Source organism: Copadichromis virginalis, linkage group LG9, assembly GCF_057382275.1.
Source record: "Copadichromis virginalis isolate Kocher_CV1m ecotype Utaka linkage group LG9, C_Virginalis_male_GT1.1, whole genome shotgun sequence".
Classification (NCBI taxonomy): Eukaryota; Metazoa; Chordata; class Actinopteri; order Cichliformes; family Cichlidae; genus Copadichromis; species Copadichromis virginalis.
The window spans coordinates 19,532,804-19,556,242 of NC_140626.1; the positions used below are offsets into that span (position 1 = coordinate 19,532,804).

General features: G+C 38.6%; 2 protein-coding genes and 3 long non-coding RNA genes across 7 annotated transcripts; 1 reads left to right on the forward strand and 4 right to left on the reverse strand.

The window, feature by feature from the left end:
• Window positions 1-806: 806 nt before the first annotated feature.
• LOC146701744 (ADP-ribosyl cyclase/cyclic ADP-ribose hydrolase 1-like) lies at window positions 807-11,438 on the reverse strand. The gene is made up of 8 exons (XM_085468080.1): window positions 11,087-11,438; window positions 10,288-10,414; window positions 10,056-10,191; window positions 8,731-8,813; window positions 8,053-8,126; window positions 1,431-1,517; window positions 1,243-1,326; window positions 807-1,141 (listed from the first exon to the last, which is right to left on the reverse strand). The coding sequence occupies exons 1-8, from the start codon at window positions 11,263-11,265 to the stop codon at window positions 1,084-1,086; spliced, it is 828 nt and encodes a 275-aa protein (XP_085324206.1). The 5' UTR covers window positions 11,266-11,438; the 3' UTR covers window positions 807-1,083.
• LOC146701745 (uncharacterized) lies at window positions 2,757-5,532 on the reverse strand. Of its 2 annotated transcripts, XR_014922225.1 has the most exons (5): window positions 4,967-5,532; window positions 4,505-4,582; window positions 4,266-4,390; window positions 3,689-3,798; window positions 2,757-3,456 (listed from the first exon to the last, which is right to left on the reverse strand). It is a non-coding gene; the product is annotated as an uncharacterized LOC146701745 (long non-coding RNA). The 2 variants fall into 2 exon arrangements; XR_014922224.1 differs by lacking the exon at window positions 4,505-4,582 and having other exon boundaries at window positions 4,967-5,527.
• Window positions 5,559-7,066, forward strand: LOC146701746 (uncharacterized). Its single transcript, XR_014922226.1, has 2 exons — window positions 5,559-5,608; window positions 6,511-7,066. It is a non-coding gene; the product is annotated as an uncharacterized LOC146701746 (long non-coding RNA).
• A 2,540-nt stretch (window positions 11,439-13,978) lies between the features above and the next one.
• LOC146701747 (ADP-ribosyl cyclase/cyclic ADP-ribose hydrolase 1-like) lies at window positions 13,979-20,734 on the reverse strand. 2 transcript variants are annotated; one of them, XM_085468079.1, is made up of 8 exons: window positions 20,288-20,734; window positions 19,536-19,662; window positions 19,310-19,448; window positions 18,056-18,138; window positions 16,674-16,746; window positions 14,613-14,700; window positions 14,425-14,508; window positions 13,979-14,323 (listed from the first exon to the last, which is right to left on the reverse strand). In XM_085468079.1, exons 1-8 carry the CDS (start codon window positions 20,464-20,466, stop codon window positions 14,266-14,268), a joined length of 831 nt encoding a protein of 276 aa, XP_085324205.1. In that variant the 5' UTR covers window positions 20,467-20,734; the 3' UTR covers window positions 13,979-14,265. The 2 variants fall into 2 exon arrangements, with proteins under 2 accessions (XP_085324205.1, XP_085324204.1); XM_085468078.1 differs by having other exon boundaries at window positions 14,613-14,699; window positions 16,670-16,746; window positions 20,288-20,729.
• Window positions 20,735-21,260: 526 nt separating this feature from the next.
• LOC146701748 (uncharacterized) lies at window positions 21,261-22,627 on the reverse strand. Its single transcript, XR_014922380.1, has 2 exons — window positions 21,523-22,627; window positions 21,261-21,437 (listed from the first exon to the last, which is right to left on the reverse strand). It is a non-coding gene; the product is annotated as an uncharacterized LOC146701748 (long non-coding RNA).
• Window positions 22,628-23,439: the final 812 nt, after the last annotated feature.

Consider the following 23,439-nt stretch of genomic DNA (forward strand, 5'->3'; position numbering starts at 1 on the left):
AGACAAGTGAACAACTTATCTGTCCTGTTTCACTCACCGCTCTAAGGTATGAGCATGCACCATACCCTTTGAAGCTTGCATCGGAAAAGTTGTGAAGCTCATATAGTGAGACTTCACCAAAGTTTGATGGAAGGTAGCTTCTTGGAATCTTTAGAACTGCCAAATGAGGCAGATCTTTGAGCCATGACTCCCATTGTGGCTGGATGTGCTCGGGGAGAGGTTCGTCCCAGCTTACCTTGTCTCTACACAGCGTTTGAAGAATCTGTTTGCCGACAAGTAGGAATGGAGCCACGAAACCTAGTGGATCATAGACTGAGGCAACAGTTGAGAGAACCCCTCTCCTTGTCAGTGGGTTTTTCTTTTACCTCCACCCTGAACTGAAATTCATCCGCCTCAACACACCACTGAACTCCAAGTGCTCGCTCGATATGAAGTTCTCCTAGAGCCATGTTTAGATCTTTGGTCTGAGCACATTCTTGTGGTAGAATTGTTGCAATCACACACTCATCGTTGGATACAAACTTATGTAGCCGTAGATTTCCTGTTTTGCACAGAGCTCTTGATTCCTTTACCAGGCGTATGGCTTCAGCAGTCGACCTTACACTTGTCAGGCCATCATCTACATAGAAGCTTCTTTGGATGAACTTGATGGCTTCTTTGCTGAACTTGCTTTGGCCTTGTGAAGCTAGGTATTTCAGTCCAAAGTTGGAGCAACTGGTGGATGATATGTCTTTTAATTATTCTAGGTGAATAGAACACTTAGGATGTGATTACACAACAGTCAGTATTACACTTTGGAGTCCAAATAAAGTTTACAAGTTAAGATTTTATTTAAAAATTAATACATGTTCTACCAACAATGAGATGGCAGCCATGGTACTCAATGTGTTCAGTCCAAAAAAAAATAAAAAATCAGATTCCACAAAATATTGTCATAATGGAATGTATTAGAAACCTACATGTTTAGAAAAATAAATTTCACATGTACAAAAATTCTCAAATTTTATTAAAAAAGTTGCAAGGAAATGAGAGAAATGTTTCTGTGGCTATATGCTAGTATGTTGTGACTGACATCAGACATCTTCACCAGCAGGCTCCACACGCTATCTCTGGTTTGGCACCGCATTCCTGAATACGAGATCTGTTTGAATACATTACAGGATAATAACAAGAGGTCAGTTGTGTTTTGTGAGGACAGATACAAACAGGTCGTCAGCTCCTCTGTAACGCACACGTACTTACTCAGGCACATCTTTGCAGCTGTATGTTATCCCTGTATCTAGAGTTTGCCTCAAATTCTTCAAGGATGGATCTGTACAGTTTGATCTGAAGAAGTTAGACGCAGAACAGAAGCAGTGAATGTAGGATCAATATTAAAATATTGTATGCACATTGTGGTGACAGATTTGTGTATAAAGAGAAAATCTTACTTGGCATTCTGCTGTAAGACCATAACAACATTCAGGCTTTTGATCCTAGAGGCCTGAAACCTCACCACCTCAATGCTTGCAAAAATGCTGATGAGAAAAAAAAGAACAGCAGCTTAGAGTACAAAATTAACTAGATATTGCTGTCACCACAACACAACACCACATTTTTCTGATATATTCATCTATCTGGCACTTGAGCCCACTTCTAAATAATTTCCAAGGTGCTAAAAGGATCAGTAGTCACCTCAAAGAATTATTGTCGCTGCAGATATGATAGGGTCACACTAAGGAAAAACTGTGGTTGTAGACCGTGGCATTATTGGAAGTATTGTGACCATCTACAATGAACTTGAGCCATGAGACTGCTTTTGAAATGGTTGCGCTTAAGATGAGGACCAGATCAGTAACAGCTTCCTGCTAGTTGCCATCTTCAAAGCAGCTCCGATGTATCAAGATGGTGATAAAACAGCAATAAGACAGAATAAGTCTGCTATCAGTTTGTGATTAAATGAGGCCAATCTAGCAATTACAATGTGTTTGTGATAAATTGATGAAAACCCCAAATCTGTTACCATTTGTTGCAAATTTATTGCTGTCACAGTATTTTACATTAGAAGAAAATCTATACTATGGTAAATGGCCTGTATTTGTATAGCGCTTTACTAGTCCCTAAGGACCCCAAAGCGCTTTACACATCCAGTCATCCACCCATTCACACACACACTGGTGATGGTTAGCTAACTCCCGAACTCTTGAGCCACAATCGCCCATATTATCTACTTACAATCAGAGTCCACACTGCAAAAACAGCTATACTTGAAACAAGCCAAATATTCTTAAATCTGACAAATTTTTCTTGTTTTGAGCAAAAAAATCTGCCAATGGGGTAAGCAAAAGTTGCTTGACTAGAATTCTTAAAACTAGCAAATTAATCTAACTGCCATATGCCTTTTAACTAGACAAAATTGTCTAAAATGTATGCTTATTTGAAGAAAATGTGACTTATTATAAGTAAAAGACACTTTGATATTTAGAAAATCTGCACCTAAAATGAGTATTATGCTTTCTTGAACAAGCTGTTTTCAAGAATTATTTGCTTACTTTAAGATTCTACACCTTAATTTAGATTTTTCACATTAAAAAAACACCTTACTATAGGACAAATTTTCTTAAAACTGAATTGTTTCTTTCTTGATTGAGCTAACTATAAGAATTATGTTTCGACTCTGAGAACAATAATCAGCAAAAATTCCTGAGAATAAGACACCATCTCTTCAAAAAGCTACTAAAAATAAGGGAATTCATCTTAAATTAAGACAGCAAAAGCACTCTTAGATTTTGCGCTTTTATTGACACAGCAATGGGTCAGTAACTCACTGAGGTCTGTTCCAGGAGAATCATGCCTAAAATTATACATTTCAGCAGGGTACTGTGTAACATGGCCAATATAAGAAGTGCATATTCCAGATACTCTTAAAATGAATAATAACAGTATAACACACTCATGGCTGGTATCAAAAATAAATTTTGCTGAAGCTTAAAACAATCACTATTTCAAATCCTATATTACATAACATTTTAGAAGAACAAGTTTAACGACCACACAAACAAACATGTGTTTTACATTTGAACAACTTTTCTATAGAAAAAAAAACAACCTCACTGACTAACACTGAGTCTGATAAACAAGGCAGATGGAGTCTGTCATCTGGGAGACTCACTCAATGAATGACTTCCACTCACCAAGCGCCTTCTTGTAAGAGGGGGTTGAATCTCGGTCATGGATGGAGTCTTTGAGTATTTCAGTTTGCAAGACAGACAGCAGCGTGGAAATGCACTATGGATATGTGAGGTGGAGGGCATAGTAATATGCCATCAGATAGAGCAGTCCCTCATTAAGATCCTTCCGGTCAAAAGTGCTCACCGGTGTGGTTCCAACAGCTATCATGCAGTTGCCTTCAGAGACAAGCAGAACTGGACAAGCCAGGGGTCGCTGACGCAGGTAGCCTTCAGGGTCTTCTGAAGTCTACATGACAGAAAAAAAGAGTATTAGAACAAGACTGTAAGAAACACAATTTTTGAGTTGCATTACAGTTTAAAATAGATCAACTTTTTTTGTAGGTTTTATTAACATCAACATGTTATGGGGATCTGAACTTTAAGAATATTTGACTGACTCCACAGTAAAATATATAAAATGAAAACATGAGTAACTGCAAAATTCAACAATATATACACATAGAATATTGCAGCCTTACCTTTAGGACATGGAAAAAAGCCTCACTACAGATGCCCAGCTTCTTAGGTGGTACTGTGCTGGAAGGGAAAAGCATGGGAAGGGCTCTGAACACAGCTGCTGCATGTTCCACTGGTTTGAAAAAAGAAAAATAAGACAGGGCAACACCATTAAACATTGCAAATAATGTAATCTGCAAAGCATAAATGTAGACAAATCAAGATACTGTAGCATTACCTCCATCCAAAGTTTTTGGATGGAGGTAAGTGCTGGGTTCCTCTCTGAAGAAGTCACCATTAGCGTTTTTTCAGCAGCAGTCTTGTTCTAAAATACAGTGTACATAGGGCTAATTTCACATAAAATTGCACAAGAACTTTAGGTCTCTAAATATGAAAGATAGTACAACAAAATATCAGTAAAGTGTTGAACAATAAAAAATATGTATATTTAATAAATGGGTAGGCCACTTGATTTAAATCAAAACTAAAGAAGATTCTACTGTCTATCTGTTAAGTGAGTATTGGTGGAATTATTTGAAACTGCATAAAACAAGCTGGTGTGTTCTCAGTTTTGTCACACAGCGATAGGACAGAACTTACTTCTTCACATTTGTGCACTGCAAGCCATAGAGCCCGACGCCTGAGGCAATGTTCAGGACCAGGAAACAGATCTTTGATGTCATCTCGTGAAAGTGATGAGAGCAGGTCTTCTCCAACATTTGCTTCTGCAATAGGAGTTTCCAATTATCACTACATTGCATTATCCTCATGTGCAAGCCAGCTGACAGCTTTGCTTGGGTAACAGACAGGATACATAGGAAACATAATTTAATATTTACCATTTAAAACCATGACTCTATTCCATTATTCTCCCTCCTCACTGCTCCACAGGTTCTAAATTACCTTCCTCCTATTGACTGGTAAAAGTAATATATTTGTGATACATCAATTAAATGCATGTATACATATAAATGTTTTTTTTTTTTTTTTGCTTCCTGGGCTAAAGTATATAATGAAATAACTTCACTAATAGAAATTTGAAACTCCCACAATTTCTGTAAAACTGGCATTAACTTATGGCACTTTGCACACTTGTTGAATAAATTCACAGACACTGAAACTAATAACTGGACATGAATTCTTTCATAACTTTCTGCACTAGCATATTTAAAAATGCTAATGCAACTAAGCTAACCGCACAGCTAAGCTAAGCTAACAACCGGGTATAGCCTGCCATGCTAGCGACTTAACATGCAACATACCAGAACACAAAACATAGAAAAAACAAAACAGTCACATACCTTTCAGGTTGGCAATTGTTATTTCGTCCAGTTTTTCCATAGCGTGCCTTAATTTCTTCACACTGTACCAACTGTATCGCATCTACACCCAGACCCCAAAATCCTGCAATCCAACCGCTTAGGCACGGAGCTAGAGGCGGGAAGGTGGGCTGTACCAACTCAGGAGTATGGGGTTGTGTACGGAAATGGTTTAGTTCGCTCTTTTATACCTATAAAATGATATATATTTAAATATTTGACTATTTAGTTAGATTATGTTCTGTAAATACTGACGTGTGGGTGCTGTTACTTACTACAGCTGTTATAAGGCACTGAATTAGGATAGCCATTCCTACCCCATAATGGAATAATCCTGGTTATCTTGACTTTATGGGAAAAGTAGTTCACAGACCAGTAAAACAAAATGATTTGGCGCTGTGTTATCTACATCGTTTTTGTGGGTCTGACCCTCAAATCCCTACTGAGTCATATTAATTCTGCACATAGCCATAGTCCAGATTTCCGTGAAGATTGTGGCATAGATGGATGTGTCAAAGAATATCGTGTTTACAGCTAATTTTGGTATCACATTCTTCGAACACACTCTGACCACCTTGCCAATGGACGATGCAGCTGATCGATTAGGACACAAAAATCTGTAAGGTGAGACTGACTATATACTTTAATATCGTTGAAAATAATCATATAAAATATTCATGTTAGATGTCTACTTGTTTTTACAGCTTAACAGTAGATATGTTAATGCTTATTCCTTATAATCCACAACAATGCTATCTATTTATAAAGAATATTCTGATAGTGTTTAATTTCTTCTACTAGAGAAAACAACATTTTGTATTTTTTTAAACTTTTGTTTTAAATAAACCAATTGTCATGGTCCGCAGTCTCCTTGGTTGTTTGTGTTTATTAATATTCATTGTGTCAGTTAGTTTCCTAGTTATTTGTTAATTATTTCCAGTGTTTAGGTGTTCTCTGTACCTCCCTTGTCTTCAGTGTATTGTCCCTGGTTCGATATTCGTGTTTATTCCTGTTTTACTTTGATAGTCCCTGCCCTGCATCGGTGTATTCTCCTCCTGGTCTCTTCTCATCTGATTAGTGTCAGCTGTGTTTCGTGCCTGTCTGCCAATTCCTCGTTTCCTTTTGTGTGTGTATATTTAGTGTGTTCTTTGTCGGATCGTCTGTATTCTCTCCTGTGTTATCATCTGTGTTCCCTCCCTGATGTTTTCATGTCTTATGTTCCTTGTTCAAGGTTGTAAGGTTTTTGCAACATTTTCCATGTTTCCTGTGTTCTTTAGTTTAGCTTTCCCATTTTAGGTTTTTGAGGATTTTTCAAGGCTTTTAAACTACAGTTAAGCTGCCAAATAGCAATGAGCATTAAATGAATATCCATTTATTAAACTCAGCTTGAAAACATGCATATTTTAGAGTAAATTATAAAATGCAGTATATTTCTGACATTAAAATTTTTTAGAAATTATCAATGTACCTTGTATTTAATTTCCTTATCCGCAACTAGTCAATTAATCAACCAATCTCAATTGCAGTTCTAGGAGGGAACCCTCATCAGCAGTGAACAGAAATCTGAGTAACATGTGGGCATACAGGACTGATTCAGTGGTGGAAAGCCAGCCAACAATGATATGATATGAGATTCCATTCCATATTACAGTTTCACACACAAAGATATGACATGTGCGGTCATGAAATATTACCTGGGTGATGTAATTGGACTACACGTGAGCTCAACATATGTTTTATAAAAGGTACACTGCTTTACATGCATGAACTGTATTTTCAGGTTATTGTTTTGGACAGTTTTGTGACAATTTTTAAAATGAAGTTGTTGTTTTCCTATAAATTCTGACAGTTGAATGCGATTTTAGCATTGCCATAGTATAGATATACTGATGCTGATCTATTATTCTGTTTGACATGGCCTAAAGTGAATGAGTTGTGCTGTTTCTGTTTTTCAAATGGGCCTGTATTTCATGTTTACCATGTGCTTTTAGTTCCTGCCTTTGTTCATATACTGCATATTGTGTCAAACTTGACAGCAATTATATTAAACTTTAGTGTCAATAAATACATTTCTTAAACTGAGCAGCTGTTTAAATGCCCTTACTCTTGAAATGAGAAAAATAATCTTATTTTTATTCTGGAAATTCAACCAAACCATTGTCATGCCTTGTAACTGGTAAATAAAGCTCAAGATGAGCTGAAATATCCTTTTAAGGAAAAGTTAGACATATTTTCCTAGAATAAGCTTTATTTTCTTGTCCAAAACTTGCTTGTTAAGAATATATTTTCTTTTTAGGCAAAAAATAAGAAAAAATGTCCATAAACAAGGTTTTTTTTACTTTCTTGAAAATTGTTTTTTGCAGTGCAGCCAGAATTTCATCGATTTGAAAAAGAAATTCTCCCACAAACAGTGATAGTTTGCTGATGGACCACAATAGCGTGTGTTGTCTGTCTGCGTTCATAAGTTAGCTGGTACTTATTTGAAAACCTTTGCCAATCTATCCGAGTCTGTGATTGTTTAGAGTCAGGTCGGCCCCCACCAGGGGACCTGTGCAACTGCCTTTCTATCAAAATTGGTCTCCCTGAGGTTGTGGGCTATGCACGCTCAACCACTGAACAATGAATTGTTCACAACATCTACTTTATGCGTTGACTATTTCTTCTTCAGTCCCCTTTCTCACTCAGTGTATGTTAATAGACCTCTCTGCATTGAATCATACTTGTTATCTCTGGCTGTCTTCCACAGCATATCTTTTGTGCTGTCTTCCAAACGGTTGCAGCAGATGCCCCTCCCTGAGCCTGATTCTGCTGGCGCTTTCTTCCTGTTAAAAGGGAGTTTTTCCTTCCCACTGTTGCCAAAGTGCTTGCATTGTGCAACAAAGACAATGATAACTGTTTTTAATAGCACTTCTCTTAATCTGCAATGACGTCTTAACTTAGCTTGAAACTCAGCACATATATCACTGTTAAATTATTTGGTGGCTCTAATTACCACTAAATGAAAAGAGATTCTTTTACTTTTCTCAGTAAAAGTCATAAAACTGTCAGAGAAGCAGAAGCAGTCCTACCTTGTTGGATTGAATGGTGTGTCGATGGATCCACTTAGCATTGCTGTGACATCACCACAGGCAACATCTGCAAACTATGCACAGCATTTCATTCAGAAAAATCTTTAATCAATTTGTTCACTCAACTTTTCCTTACTTTATGGTATTTATGTGCTCTCTGAATTCATGCAAAAGCTACTTTATTTAAAGCTGTGTGTTACTTGCATTTTGCACAATGTATCCACATAATTACAGCATCTAATTGACCATTTTGGTATTTTTCCTTTTACACACAGTACAAATCAATTTTTCTGGGACTGCTGCACAATTCACCGAACTGGAAAACATTATGAATCAAAGAATATTTGTATGTTTGTTTGCTTTTTTTTTCAACTGTTGGGAAAAGTTGGCTGTTGCACAACAGAGTAAAACCCAGCCAAACTCAACCAAAGCAGGGCTCCTTTGAATGTGTGGGCTGCTGCTCATTAAGGAGAGCGCTCCATGGAGACCGACACAAAGACTCATTGACAGACAACGAGGCAGCGTGAAGATTGCTTTTCTTCCATCACCGTCACTTATACTCAGGAGGGATTTGCTGTACTCTGCAGCCCACTTGTGTGTCATTTTCACCAATGCATGACCTCAGGGCTATCCCGTTTAAAAGAGAGAAAGAAAAGCAAACAAATGTTGAAAACTTACAGCAGCAGAGATACGTCTCCAAAATGAGCGAACAGGGTTGTTTTCACACTCTGACCATCCGGGACACCCAGTAGTGAAGGTACCTATGACAACAACATGCATATTTGCTTGGGTTAGCACCTCAAAGTAAAATACAACAAAGGAGAGAAATTTCACAACACTACATAACTACAATGGACAGTAAAGAAAAAAGAACAACCTAGGGCCGTTTATGTTGTGCCCTAGCTGTCCACCCTCAGCCGCTTAATCAGAGGGTTGACTCAAAATCTTCTCTGAGTAGCTCAAATGTAAAATCACTTCTATAGTGTGTTTGGATCAATTACTAAAAGAATAAAGCCTGAAAATGCTGCTTTACTCAAAGCAAGTTTTGCATAATCAGTTATTTCCAAAACTAGAAACAAAGTGAAACCTTTCACACCTAATAGGGAACACATCCCTGATGACCCAGCTCATGGAGATAACGTGTTTTCACAGAAACATAATTTCTATCTTGAAGATAAGTGTGTGAATGTGTGTGTGAATGTGTGTGTGAATGGGTGGATGACTGAATGTAGTGTAAAGCGCTTTGGGGTCCTTAGGGGCTAAGTAAAGCGCTATACAAATACAGGCCAATTAACATTTATTTACCATAAACTTATTTTTTTATAAATATATTTGATAAATGATGCTTGCTGTCATAGGATGTGTTTATCCAATTTGCGCTGAAACCAAAAGTTAAAAAATCTTTATTTGGGTGTAACCACCTTGACTTTATCATTGCGATTAATTGATATAGTCATTATTACATATATCATTGAAAGGTGGTCGTGCATCTTACTGAATTTCTGTGCCCCCCCCCCCCCTGAGCTGAGCTTAAACTATTAGGAAAAGTTAATCTTTTTAAAAAGGGGAAGCTAAAAAGATGCTCTGCTTACATAGAAAGTTTTGTAGAATTCTATGTTTCTGTTTTCTGTAGCCTGATTGTGTTTAACTTCACAAGGTTTCTTGAACATTCTCAAGTAATAGCAGTTGTGCGAAAGCTGCGATCTTCTCAGAACGAGTGAGGGCACGAACACTTAAAGGTTTATCTGATCTGTGTGTGAGTGTATTCTTCAAGTGACAAGTTTAAGAAATTCTCCTTAAATTTCAGGGCTGACCTGACTTGCTGTTGGTATGTAAATTTAACAACAGGCCACACAAATAGCAAAATCATGTCTTGCACGACAAATTACATATATTTTTAGATTTTAGCATGACTTATATAAACTACTGTCGTTGCTCTTTCGCTGGTGTGTAGTTTGTTGCACTGTTCAAATAATAAACTGTGATTGCTTTGGGAGTGTTACCCTTGCTGCCTTCTTTTCCACACCAGGTCAGACCATCCAGGACAGATCCCAACAGAGTGTCCTCCAAAGTGACAAAACAATCTCTCTTCTCAGTGAAACCATGGACCACATCCTTTGTTTTGCTCCAGAACATCATCTGACCCACAAACACACATATTAGTGTATTGTTTTACAGACTATGAATGATTATGGCAGATGGGATGATTGAGATGGTGTAATCACTGATTATTACTCTGTTGCACTGAGGTTTGAAGGGGGCTGCAACAATGAGGGGATCATAAGCTTCCACTGCAACTTTACATGGATCCTTGTTCACATAGGCCTGCTCAAATGCATCCCATACTTTTTGACAGTCAGTTCTGAAAAATAAATAAAATTTGCTAATGTTTAGGTGTATTTTTCATTTAAAGAAATGCTAAGTATGCTAAACAGTCAAACACGTTTACATAACTCTTATATATTTAATTTAAAAAAAAAAACTGGTGTCAACAAAACCAGATGATTATAGATATTATTGAAAGAAGTTCATGGCAGGGAAATTGCCATGGGGTTAGACTGTGGACGCTGAATGTGCACTTGGTGATATCATGTTTTGTAACTTTTTCTTGTTTCTTGCAAAATTCAAATATCACAAAAGGAAACACGCAAAAACACCCGACAGACATAATGCAGTTCATATCTCCACTTACTCAATGCACATTATCATTATGTCTACGTGCTGTACACGTAGACATAATGATAATGTGCAGTGGTATACATTATTATTAGATATTAACAATGTGCAAACCAGCTGGCATGATACAGAACGTTAACAGATCAATCATTGACAATAATACTGATCAATACCAGACCCGCCTGTTTTTAAGCACCTCAGCCTTGCAACTTCACAAAAGCAATCAGTCCTGCATCAAACATGGAAACATGCAAGTGCACATGTACACATTCATTGATCATGTGTCTTTTATCATATGTGCGTGCGTCTGAAAATACAAAAATAGTAAATAAGAAAATGTTGAAATACCACCACTTACTGATTGAACTTCTCACACCTAGACAAAAATGTAGATTTAAATTCACTTTTGTTCTGACGGAGAGTCAGTCCCAACACCACGGCGATGATTACAATAACAATAAGGACAACGATGACAATTAATATTACGCAGCGTTTCCTCCGCCGTTTCCCTAGTCGACGAGACTGCTCGTGCTCCATTATAAATGCGTAAAAAGTGGTAAAAATGTAGATTTCTGTCTAACAAGTGTGCCCAACAAAAAGTTGTTTACGGTCACTATCGCGCGAGCTCGGACGTCTATTTATGGAGACGCGGAATGACCGCGCACACAAACTATTCAGGCTCTCTCCAATCAGAAGTCCTGTACAACCTTAAAGGAGGTAAATGCGCAAAGGGTTGAAACGCAGCAAGTGCTCATGTATTTAAAAGTCTGCTGGACTTATGGTACAACATCAACCCAAGCATATATAAACTTTTATTTCATATAGTCTGCTCAACAAAATGTTGTTTACTGTCACTATCGTGCGAGCGCGGACGTCTATTTATGGAGACAGGATGACAGCGCGCTCTCTCTCTCTCTCCGTATATATACATATATATCAGATAAAAGTTTAAAACATTATCTTTCATGTGATGAAACAACAGAAAATATTTTCAGAAACATACTCAATTTTATTTCAACTACATTTTCAACCTGTTATGACAAATGAATCAACATACATACCCTCAGGACATTTTTTCTCTTTTATGTATTCCGCGGTTGTGCTGGGTTGGACTCCTTTTGGCGTACTTTTAAGATGCTGGAAAGATTCCTCTGCGATTTTGGTTTCTATCAACAAGACAGCATCACACAGATGCTGCAGATTTGTTGGCCGCAAAGCCATGATTTCAGTTTTTCATTCCACCACATCCCACAGGTGCTCTATTTGACTGAGCTCTGGTGACTGTGGAGACCATGTGAGTACAATGAACCCATTGTTATGCTCAAGAAGGCAGTTTGAGATTATTTGAGCTGCCCATTCCTTTATAGCTGTGTTTGCAAAGGGGTGGACATTGTCAGCAGCACTTATGTAGCCAGTGGCATTTTAAGTTGTAAAAAGTTGTCAAAAAATATTCCTCATATCATTACACCAACACCACCATCAGTTGATACAAGACAAGATAGATTCCTGAGAACTGTCGTTCTCTGGATATTTTCTGTTTTTCAGAACATTCTGTGTAATCTCTAGAAGTGTTTCTGTGGGAAAATCCCAGTGGATCAGGAACATCACTGAGGTGCAGGTGAGGCATTCCTTTTCTTTCTGCTTCTGGCCACCTGTGTCTCAGTGTTATTCCACAACTTAGATGCTTTCAATACCTACACTCTAATGACACATACATATAGGGCTTTGGGGGTGGGCATACTGAATGGCATCCAGAGTTAGGTCTCTTCATTCAGCCACATACGAGCAGGCGAAGTGAGGCATGGGGTCTTTTCACACCCCTGTTCTCTCTTCATTGTCTGGGACTAGATGGAGGAGGAGCTGGCCATCCAGTCGCTGGGCTAGTCTGCTGCTGTGGGGACCATATCCTTGGTCTGGGGCAGATTGCCAATGTTGGGGTATTGGTGCCTGGACCTGAGTGAATAGAGGGTGTATGGGAGTGTGAGTGTGTGTACAGCATTCATTTTGGTGTGTCTAGATGCTGGGTGCCTGGGTGAGTATTTGTATATGTGTAGATGAGGGTGGGGATGATGCTTGTGTCTTGTGTATGCCCGTGTATCTATGTTCATGTTTCAGGTCAGGCCTTAGACTCCACCTCTCTTAGAACATCTCAGGCTCTTTGAGGTGGGCCTATTTCCTCCCACCACACACCCTGCCAGTGGCTGGTGTCCCCACCAGTGGATTGATGATTCAGTGTCCATGGCTGGCTGCTCAGGTGTGTACTGGGTCACTCCTGGTGCCTTCCTGGTGGGGCCAATTATTGTTGGCCTTCAGACAAAAATTCTGATTTATACATTGCCAAATGTCAAAAAAAAAAAAAAACAAGTTACAAACTGTTCATTGTCTGTACAGGTCAATAAACTATTTTTTTTGATTATTTTCTAATTATTTATTTGAATTTGTTTGGATTTACTTAATGAATTTCACTTTCATGTTGGAAGTCTCGTCTTGTTTCAGGAGGATTCTAAAGAAGAATCACCAAGCTACAGGCTCACTGGCAAAACCCCATGTTTCTACCTGTGAGGTAAATACTTTAAAGATAAGGAATTCGTCCTCAGTGCAGTTTTATTGTATTTTTACCCAGTATAGCACTACTATGGTCCAGTATACAAATAAGATGCTGTGTCCAAATTAAATGCTGCAAACACTTCTGGTCCATGTTGACATTGACTGCATCATTATTTAGTCATTGTTTGTCAAACCTGTCAGTGTGCTCGTCCACTCCATCAACACTGTTATTATGAAGCTGTCCATGGATTTAGTTTAGATCTTTACAACTTGAAATAAAAGGTCAACTGCTTTCACTTTCACCCTTAGCACTAATTATAATATATCGACCCTTATATGAATATAGTATATAAGACAAGAGTTTGTACAATTTTAATGACCTTTAAAGTCAATACCTGGTATGACCACCTTCATTCTTCAACACAGCCTGAACTCTCTTTGGGAAGCTTTCTTGTTATTTCTTTAAATAGTCTCAAGGAAGAGTTTTCAAGGCTTCTTCAAGGACATTCAAAGCTCATCTTTAGATGTTGGCTGCGTTTTGTTCTGTTCTCTGACAAGATGATTCCCACACTGCTGTTGAGGTTTGGGCTCTGGGGAGACCAATCCATGACTGATGGTCTTCCACTGTGTGTTTTTTATATCTAGGTATGTTTTTAGAAATGTACATGTTTAAAACAACTCGAAAACATTAATTGAAACAAAGAACATTTAATCAGCATTTTATTGAACAAATAGTGCATATTCTGCCAACGAGAAAATGTCATATGGTACTCAATTTGTTTAGTTAAAAAAAACAAAGAAGTTTAACTTCAGATCCCATAAAATTAAAATGTACATTGTCATAGTGGAATGTATTAGAAACATACATGTTTTGAAAAATACATTTTACATGTACAAAAATTCTCAAATTTTATTTAAAAAGTTAAAAGGAAACACTAGAAATGTTTCTGTGGCTGAATGCTAGTATGTTGTGACTGACATCAGACATCTTCACCAGCAGGCTCCACACGCTATCTCTGGTTTGGCACCACATTCCTGAATCCGAGATCTGTTTGAATACATTACAAGATAATCACAAGAGGTCAGTTGTGTTTTGTGAGGACAGATACAAACAGGTCGTCAGCTCCTCTGTAACACACGTGTACTTACTCAGACACGTCTTTGCAGCTGTATGTTATCCCTGTATCTAGCGCTTGCGTCAAATTCTTCAAGGATGAATGATTACAGTTTGATCTGAAGAAGTTAGGAACAGAACAGAAGCAGTGAATGTAGGATCAATTTTAAAATATTGGAGGCACATGGTGGTGACAGATTTGTGTATAAAGAGAAAATCTTACATGTTGTTCTTCTGTATGACCATAACAACATTCAGCTTCTTGACCCTAGAGGCATTAAACCTCGGCACCTCAACGCTTGCAAAAATACTGAAAAGAAAAAAAAGAACAGCAGCTTAGAGTACAAAATTCAACTAGATACTGCTGTCACCACAACACTGATTTTTTTTCATCTATGTGGCACTTGAGCCTACGACACACTCTTAAAGAATTTCTGTAGTACTAAAAGGATCAGTAGTCATTTCTCAATGCAGAATGCCTTATGTTGCAGGGATTGTAGACCGTGGCATTACTGGAGGTATTGTGACCCTCTACAATGAACTTGAGCCATGAGACTGCTTTTGAAATGGCTGCTCTTAAGATGAGGAACAGGCGATAAAACAGCAATTAGACAGAATCAGTCTCCTATCAGTTTGTGATTAAATGAGGCCAATTTGGCAATTACAAGCAATCTGTTTGTGTCTGTCTGTCAGCACACGCAGCATTTTATGTTAGATAACAAATCTATATTTACTACTTATATTCAGAGTGCAGCCAGAATTTCATAGATTTGAAAAAGAAACTAAATATTGATATAATTCCTGCAGGACAGCAATTTAACTACAAAGTGACAAAGGTGCCCATCAACTTTGCCTTTTTATACAATCTAGAACAAAACCCTTGCAGCGAGTCAAGTCGAGTCCTCTACAGCAGAAAGACAGACTGACTGCAGTGTGTTGAATCTCTCTGCATTAATAAGTTAGCTGGTACTTATTCATTGTAGGCCTTACAATATATAGTGCCTTGAGGCAACTGTTGTTGTGATTTGGCACTGTATGAATAAAATTGAATTGAACTGAACTATTTGAATTTGGTTGCTGATTGCTAAGAAAATTCAATGCAGTCAACTCTTCAACTGCAACTTCAAGTGTGCTGATTTCTTTCCGAGTTGCAAGGACGCTGCAGTCCTAGTTTCACTCTATTGTGACTTAGGGCTGTTCGATTATGGCAAAAATGATAATCACAATTTTTTTCACTGAAATTGAGATCTCGATTATTTGATGATATTTATTTAACAATAACAATGTATTGAATAATGGCTTTAAAGATTGTCAAAAAATAATATAAAATAGTGTGCAAATACTGATAACATTGCAAATGTTTGCAATATAAAAAATAAATGAAAAATGTAAACATTAATGTTTAGTGAACTTCAAAATACTGCATAATATTTATGCAAATAACCAAATATCAAGGCAAGCTGTGTAGCCACACAATTGCATCAGACTGACAGTGAGGTAAGTCAACTAAAGTTGCCGCTCCTTCATTGTTTGATTGTATGTCACTTTGTGAGCGGTCTTCAGATGATTGAATAAATTTGTAGTGTTGCCCTGTGGTGCAGCTACGACACCGTAGCAAAGTTTACACACTATGTCTACTTGATCCACGTCTGACTCCGCGAACCCATAATGTTTCCACACCACTGAAGTCGTTTTAGCTCTCTTCAACCAACGGCATTCTTTCTTCAGAAGCCATTATCCTCTCCTCTCCAAATAACTTTTGCTTCGCTTTCCGAGCTTCCCTCGGGTCCTCTTAATTGTTGTGACGCGTGTTCGAAACGCAGAGAGGTGCGCTGGATTTGTCACACGGAGCAGCGCGAGAGTAAAGCACGAGGGAGGTGCTAATAATCGGCACAGTCATTTTTAATGATCGTTGAAAGCTCAGATCGTAATTTAGATTAAAATTCGATTAATTCAGCAGCCCTAGTGTAACAGAAATATAAATGAAAATGAAGCAGCCTGCATCAAAATGGCCCAGAGTGGAGACAATAATTTAAACCTGATTTGGTTTGTAGAGCAAGAACATATTTTTCACAACAACCTTTGACCTTGTGCAACAAAGACAATAATAACTGTTTTTAATAGCAGTTCTTTTAATCTGCAATGATAACTTAACTTAGCTTAAACTCAGCACATATATCACTGTTAAATTTTTGGTGGCTGTATATTACCACTGAAAGAAAAACATTACTTTACTCAGTAAAAGTCATAAAACTGTGAGAGAAGCAGAAGCAGTCCTACCTTGTTGTAGGATTGAATGGTGTGTTGATGGATCCGTTTAACATTGCTGTGACATCACCACAGGCAACATCTGCAAACTATACAGACACACAAAGGGGATTTTGAAGAAACACTCAGTCATCTTGTAAATAAAACTAAAAAGTAACACAATATTTTGTCCCAAATTTAGACTTAGGTATTTGTGTCTTCCTGTAAAGTGAGGTTTATCACTATTGATGTGATAATGGAACATTGGACATATCTAAAGTCCCTTACTCAGAGAAATGACTGCACTTCTTACTCCACAGATCGATATTATGTGAACATCATTATATTCTTAACAGGAAGTATGAGGCAGCAACATATCACTGAGGTTTTACCATTATGATGCAATGTTGTATTTAAAATTATTTTACAGTCCAAATGTTGCAATAATTTCACAGATGTCATTTTTTAACGCGACTGTGGTCGTTTTTCCAGTTTTTCCATTTCTTCTAGTTCACCTTTAAGTTCACCCAGGCTTTACTGGTCTGTACATTTTGTTAACAAACAACAAAATGAACAGCAAAAGATCAAAACAAGTTATACTGCTTTTTAAAGATTTGCTAAGATTATCACACACCCAAAAAACGGTATGTTTAGGAGCCAAACATAACAAATTCCAAGCATAACATGACAAGCCCTCGCTAGCCTTGGGAGAGGTCACTGTTTAGTTGCGGTGTAATCCAGGAAAAAACAGCATTTCATTCATAAAAATTCATTGCTAATGAATTTTTTCACTCAACTTTATCTTTTCCTTATTTTATGGTATTTATGTGCCCTTTGAATTAATGCGAAAGCTACTTTATTTAAAGCTATGTGGTACTTGCATTTGCATACTGCATCCCCATTATTAAAGCATCTACTTGAGCAATTCTGGATCAACTTCATTATGGTTTTTTTTACATTAAACTGAAATTCCTACTACAATTACACACAGTACAAATCTTGATTCTGTTTTTCTGGGACTGCTGCACAAGTCACTGAACTGGAAAAAAATATAAATCAAAGAATATTTGTGTGTTTGTTTGCTTTTTTTTGGACTGTTTGGAAAAGTTAGATGTTGCACAACAGAATCAGACGTTGCAAAACAGAGTAAAACCCAAACTCAACCACAGCAGGGCTCCTATGAATGTGTGGGCTGCTGCTCACTCAGGAGAGCGCTCCATGGAGACCAACACAAAGCCTCATTGACAGACAACGAGACAGCGTGAACATTTCTTTTCTCCATCACCATCACTTATACTCTGGAGGGATTTGCTGCACTCTGCAGTGCACTTGTGTGTTATGTTAACCAATGCACGACCTCAGGACTATGCCATTTAAAATAGAGAAAGAAAATGTAGTAAATTCATGTTGAAAACTTACAGCAGCAGAGGCACAAATCCAAAATGAGCGAACAGGGTTGTTTTCACACTCTGACCATCCGGGACACCCACTAGTGAAGGTATCTATGACAACAACATGCATATTTGCTTGGGTTAACTCCTCAAAATAAAACACAACAAAGGAAAGAAATCTCACAACATTACATAACGACACAGGACAGAAAAGAAAAAGCAAAAGCTAGGGCACATTTATGTTAGCTGTCCACCCTCAGCTGCTTAGACAGAGTGTTGACTCAAAATCTTCTCTGAGTAGCTCCAATGTAAATCACTTCTATAGTATGTTTGAATCAATTACTAAAGAATCAAACCTGAACATGCTGGTTTATTCAAAGCAATTTTTGCGTAATCGATTATTTCCAAAACTAGGAACAAAGTGAAACCTTTCACACCTCATAGGGAACACACCCCTGATGAGTAAGCTTATGGAGACATGTTTTAACAGAAACATAATTTCTATCTCGAAGATAAACTTATTTAAAAAAAAAAAAAAGATAAATTATGCTTGTCTACATAGGATGTGTTTGCCGAATTTGCACTGAAACCAAAAGTTAAAAAAAATCTTTATTTGGGTGTAACAACCTTGACTTTATTATTACTATTAACTGATTCATTTATTATTATATACATCATTGTGAGGTGGCCGAGCATCTTACAACAGTTTCTGTGCCATTTCTGGTGAGCTGAGCTTAAACTATTAGCAAAAGTTTATTTGGGGGAAAAGTGCTATTAATCAACCTTAATATCTTTGTTCTACTGTGGTTTTAATGAGTCTTTTTAAAAAGAGGAAGCTAGAAAGATGCTCTGCTGACAGAAAGTCTTGTAGAATTCTATGTTTCTGTTTTCTGTAGCCTGATACTGTTTAACGTTACAAGGTTTCTTGATCATTCTCAAGCGATAGCGTTTGTCCTTCTCAGAACAAGTGAGGGCATGAACACCACAGTTAAAGGTTTATCTGATCTGTGTGTGAGTGTAGTCTGCATGTGGCAAGTTTACGAAATTCTCCTTAAATGTCAGGGCTCAAAAACCTTGACATGACTTGACTTGCTGTTGGTATGTAAATTTAACAACAGGCCACACAAATAACAAATCATGTCTGGCAGGACAAATTACATATATTTTTAGATTCTAGCATGACTTATATGAACTTCTGCTGGTGCTCTTTCGCTGGTGTGTAGTTTGTTGCACTGTTCAAATAATAAACTGTGATTTTTATCTACTGCTTTGAGAGTGTTACCCTTGCTGCCTTCTTTTCCACACCAGGTCAGACCATCCAGGACAGATCCCAACAGAGTGTCCTCCAAAGTGACAAAACAATCCTTTCTCTTGTCAGTGAAACCATGGACCACATCCTTTGTTTTGCTCCAGAACATCATCTAACCCACAAACACTGCATTGTTAGACAGCTCATGAATGATTATGGCAGATGGGATGATTGAGATGGTGTAATCATCGATTATTACTTTGTTGCACTGAGGTTTGAAGGGGGCTGCAGCAATCAGGGGATTATAAGCTTCCACTAGAACTTTACATGGATCCTTGTCCACATAGGCCTGCTGAAAGACACCCCACAGCTTTTTACAGTCATATCTGAAAAACAAATAATGTTTGCTGATGTTTAGGTGTATTTTGATTTAAAGAAAGGCTAAGTATGTTAAATAGTGCAACAATATTACTGAAAGAAGTTTATGGCAGGGTAACTGCCATGTGGTTAGACCGTGGACGCTGAATGTGCACCTGCTGATATCATATTGTGTAACAAGCAAAATTCAAATATCAAAAAAGGAAACAGGCAAAAACACCTGACGGATAAACTGCAGTTCACGTCTCATTTACTCAAGACACATTATCATTATGTCTAGGTACTGTATGTATTGTATGTGCAGTGGTATACATTACTATTAGATATTAACATCGTGCAAACCAGCTGACTGGATACAAAACAGCAGCAGCTCAATCATTGACTATAACCGATCAATACCAGACCTCAGACCTAACGCCTGTTTTTAAGCAGAGCAGCCTTACCACTTCGCAAGTTCAAACGCAGTCACTCCTGCATTTGCCAAGATTGCTCAAACATGGAAACATGCAAGTGCACATGTACACATTCAGTGATTAATCATTATTAATTTGATCATGTGTCTTTTATCATATGTGCGTGCGTCTGAAAATCCCAAAAAAGTAAATAAGAAAATGTTGAAATACCACCACTTACTGATTGAACTTCTCACACCTAGACAAAAATGTAGATTCAAATTCACTTTTGTTCTGACGGAGAGTCAGTCCCAACACCACGGCGATGATTACAATAACAATAAGGACAACGATGACAATTAATATTACGCAGCGTTTCCTCCGCCGTTTCCCTAGTCGACGAGACTGCTCGTGCTCCATTATAAATGCGTAAAAAGTGGTAAAAATGTAGACTTCTGTCTAACAAGTGTGCCCAACAAAATGTTGTTTACTGTCACTATCGCGCGAGCTCGGACGTCTATTATGGAGACGCGGAATGACCGCGCACACAAACTATTCAGGCTCTCTCCAATCAGAAGTCCTGTACAACCTTAAAGGAGGTAAATGCGCAAAGGGTTGAAACGCAGCAAGTGCTCATGTATTTAAAAGTCTGCTGGACTTATGGTACAACATCAACCCAAGCATATATAAACTTTTATTTCATATAGTCTGCTCAACAAAATGTTGTTTACTGTCACTATCGTGCGAGCGCGGACGTCTATTTATGGAGACGCAGGATGACAGCGCGCGCTCGCTCTCTCTCTCTCTCTCTCTACATATATAGATACATATATATCAGATAAAAGTTTAAAACATTATCTTTCATTTGATGAAACAACAGAAAATATTTTCAGAAATATACGAAATTTTATTTCAACTACATTTTCAACCTGTTATGACAAATGAATCAACATACATACATTTTTTCTCTTTTAGGTATTCCGCGGTTGTGCTGGGTTGGACTCCTTTTGGCGTACTTTTAAGATGCTGGAAAGATTCCTCTGCGATTTTGGTTTCTATCAACAAGACAGCATCACACAGATGCTGCAGATTTGTTGGCCGCAAAGCTATGATTTCAGTTTTTCAACTGTCGTTCTCTGGATATTTTCTGTTTGTCACGGTCTAGCTGGCAGACCGTGGGGATGTGGGGAAAGGAGGACCCAAAACGCAGACTCTGCGATGCAAACAGTGCTCTTTATTCACAGTGAAAAACTGTAAACACAATAACTCCCCGTTGCTCCCTTGAACCCCGTGTGCGTGCTTCCCTCCGACGTCTGTGCTCGTGCTCGTGCTCCCCGCTGTTGTGTTTCCGCACACCCCGTGCGTGCTGCCTTTCTGGACCACTCTTCCTCCTGCAGGGAAACCATAGAGGCAGCCGTCAACACTAACCCTCGGCGGGCATATACGAACAACACAGACATATGCTGACACACTAACTTGGTACGATAACTCAATGATCCCGCGTCGGTGGGAGCTCCAAGACTCTCCTAAGTAGCTCCCCCGAAGAGCCCTGATCAGCGGCAGGTGTGTGGCTTCGGGTGTGGCCAGTCCCTCCGCAGGGCCACACCCCTCAGGCCTGCAGGTGGCCGAGCTCCATCCTCCAGGCACACCCGCAGACATACACACCCATACCTCGCCTAAACATATGAGTGGGACACAGACTAACACAGCACAGAGAAACACACATATGTACACGCACAGAGAAGGAGAAACGACACCAAAAATACATAATAATAATACACAGGTCCATGACTGCCCAGGGATCCTGGGTCGCCCAGTCCCAGGACCCTGACACTGTTTTTCAGAACATTCTGTGTAATCTCTAGAAGTGTTTCTGTGGGAAAATCCCAGTGGATCAGGAACATCACTGAGGTGCAGGTGAGGCATTCCTTTTCTTTCTGCTTCTGGCCACCTGTGTCTCAATGTTATTCCACAACTTAGATGCTTTCATTGGGGGTGGGCATACTGAATGGCATCCAGAGTTAGGTCTCTTCATTCAGCCACATACGAGCAGGCGAAGTGAGGCACGGGGTCTTTTCACACTCCTGTTCTCTCTTCATTGTCTGGGACTGGATTCCGGGAGGAGGAGCTGGCCATCCAGTCGGGGTCTGGGCTGGTGGGCTAGTCTGCTGCTGTGGGGACCATATCCTTGGTCTGGGGAAGATTGCCAATGTTGGGGTATTGATGGTGACGATTTGTCACCTAGCGTAAAATGTTACGCTTTGGGAGTGAGAACGTGTTGATCTGAGTGAATAGAGGGTGTATGGGAGTGTGAGTGTGCGTCCAGCGTTCATTTTGGTGTGTCTAGATGCTGGGCGACTGGGTGAGTAATTGTATATGTGTAGATGAGGGTGGGAATCATGCTTGTGTCTTGTGTATGCCCGTGTGTCTATGTTCATGTTTCAGGTCAGGCCTTAGACTTTAAAAAATTTATTATTTTCTAATTATTTACTTGAATTTGTTTGGCTGTAGTGTTTATCACACGCACATCCTTGTGACTGTTAGTTTGATGTTTGGTAGGCTTTGTCAGTTATATTTTAGATAGCAAGGAGCAGACGGGTGAGGTTATTAAACTCCACTGAGACAGCTGGTGACGCAAAACTGAAGGCTAGACCGTCTAATTTCACAGCCGCTCACTTCCGGCCTACCCGGCCTTCAGAGGACCCGGCCTTCAGAGGACCCGGCCTTCAGAGGACCCGGCCTACGTAGACCACGAAGGCTGGGTCCTCAGGAGGAGACAACAAACATTTAGGCCTGATTTGGTTTGTAGAGCAAGAACATATTTTTTACAACAACCACTGAACTTTCTGCAACAAATACAATGATAACTGTTTTTAATAGCACTTCTCTTAATCTGCAATGACGTCTTAACTTAGCTTGAAACTCAGCACATATATCACTGTTAAATTATTTGGTGGCTCTAATTACCACTAAATGAAAAGAGATTCTTTTACTTTTCTCAGTAAAAGTCATAAAACTGCGAGAGAAGCAGAAGCAGTCCTACCTTTCAGGATTGAATGGTGAGTCGATGGATCCACTTAGCATTGCCGTGACATCACCACAGGCAACATCTGCAAACTATGCACACTCAAAGGGGATTTTAAAGAAACTAAAAAAGCTAAAAACAAAAATTAACATAATATTTTATCCTGAATTTACAGTTAGGTATTTGTGTCTTCCTGTAAAGTGAGGTTTATCAATCATGAAGAAGTCACTATAAATGTGATAATGGAACATTGGACATATCTAAAGTCCCTTATTCAGAGAAATGACTGCACTTCATATTCCAAAGATCAATATTATGTGAACATCATTATATTCTTAACAGGAAGTATGAGGCTGCCACATATCACT

What these genes read in the sequence shown, in the direction of transcription:
- LOC146701744 (XM_085468080.1), bottom strand. Translation starts at nt 11,265, where the DNA reads ATGGAGCACGAGCAGTCTCGTCGACTAGGGAAACGGCGGAGGAAACGC. An exon ending in AGGTGTGAGAAGTTCAATCA is followed by an intron (nt 10,415 to 11,086) that starts GTAAGTGGTGGT and finishes TTTATTTTTCAG; the next exon opens with AACTGACTGTCAAAAAGTAT. An exon ending in GTCTTACAGCAGAATGCCAA is followed by an intron (nt 1,327 to 1,430) that starts GTAAGATTTTCT and finishes TAACTTCTTCAG; the next exon opens with ATCAAACTGTACAGATCCAT.
- LOC146701747 (XM_085468078.1), bottom strand. Translation starts at nt 20,466, where the DNA reads ATGGAGCACGAGCAGTCTCGTCGACTAGGGAAACGGCGGAGGAAACGC. An exon ending in TGGAAAAGAAGGCAGCAAGG is followed by an intron (nt 18,139 to 19,309) that starts GTAACACTCTCA and finishes TTGTTGTCATAG; the next exon opens with ATACCTTCACTAGTGGGTGT. An exon ending in GTCATACAGAAGAACAACAT is followed by an intron (nt 14,509 to 14,612) that starts GTAAGATTTTCT and finishes TAACTTCTTCAG; the next exon opens with ATCAAACTGTAATCATTCAT.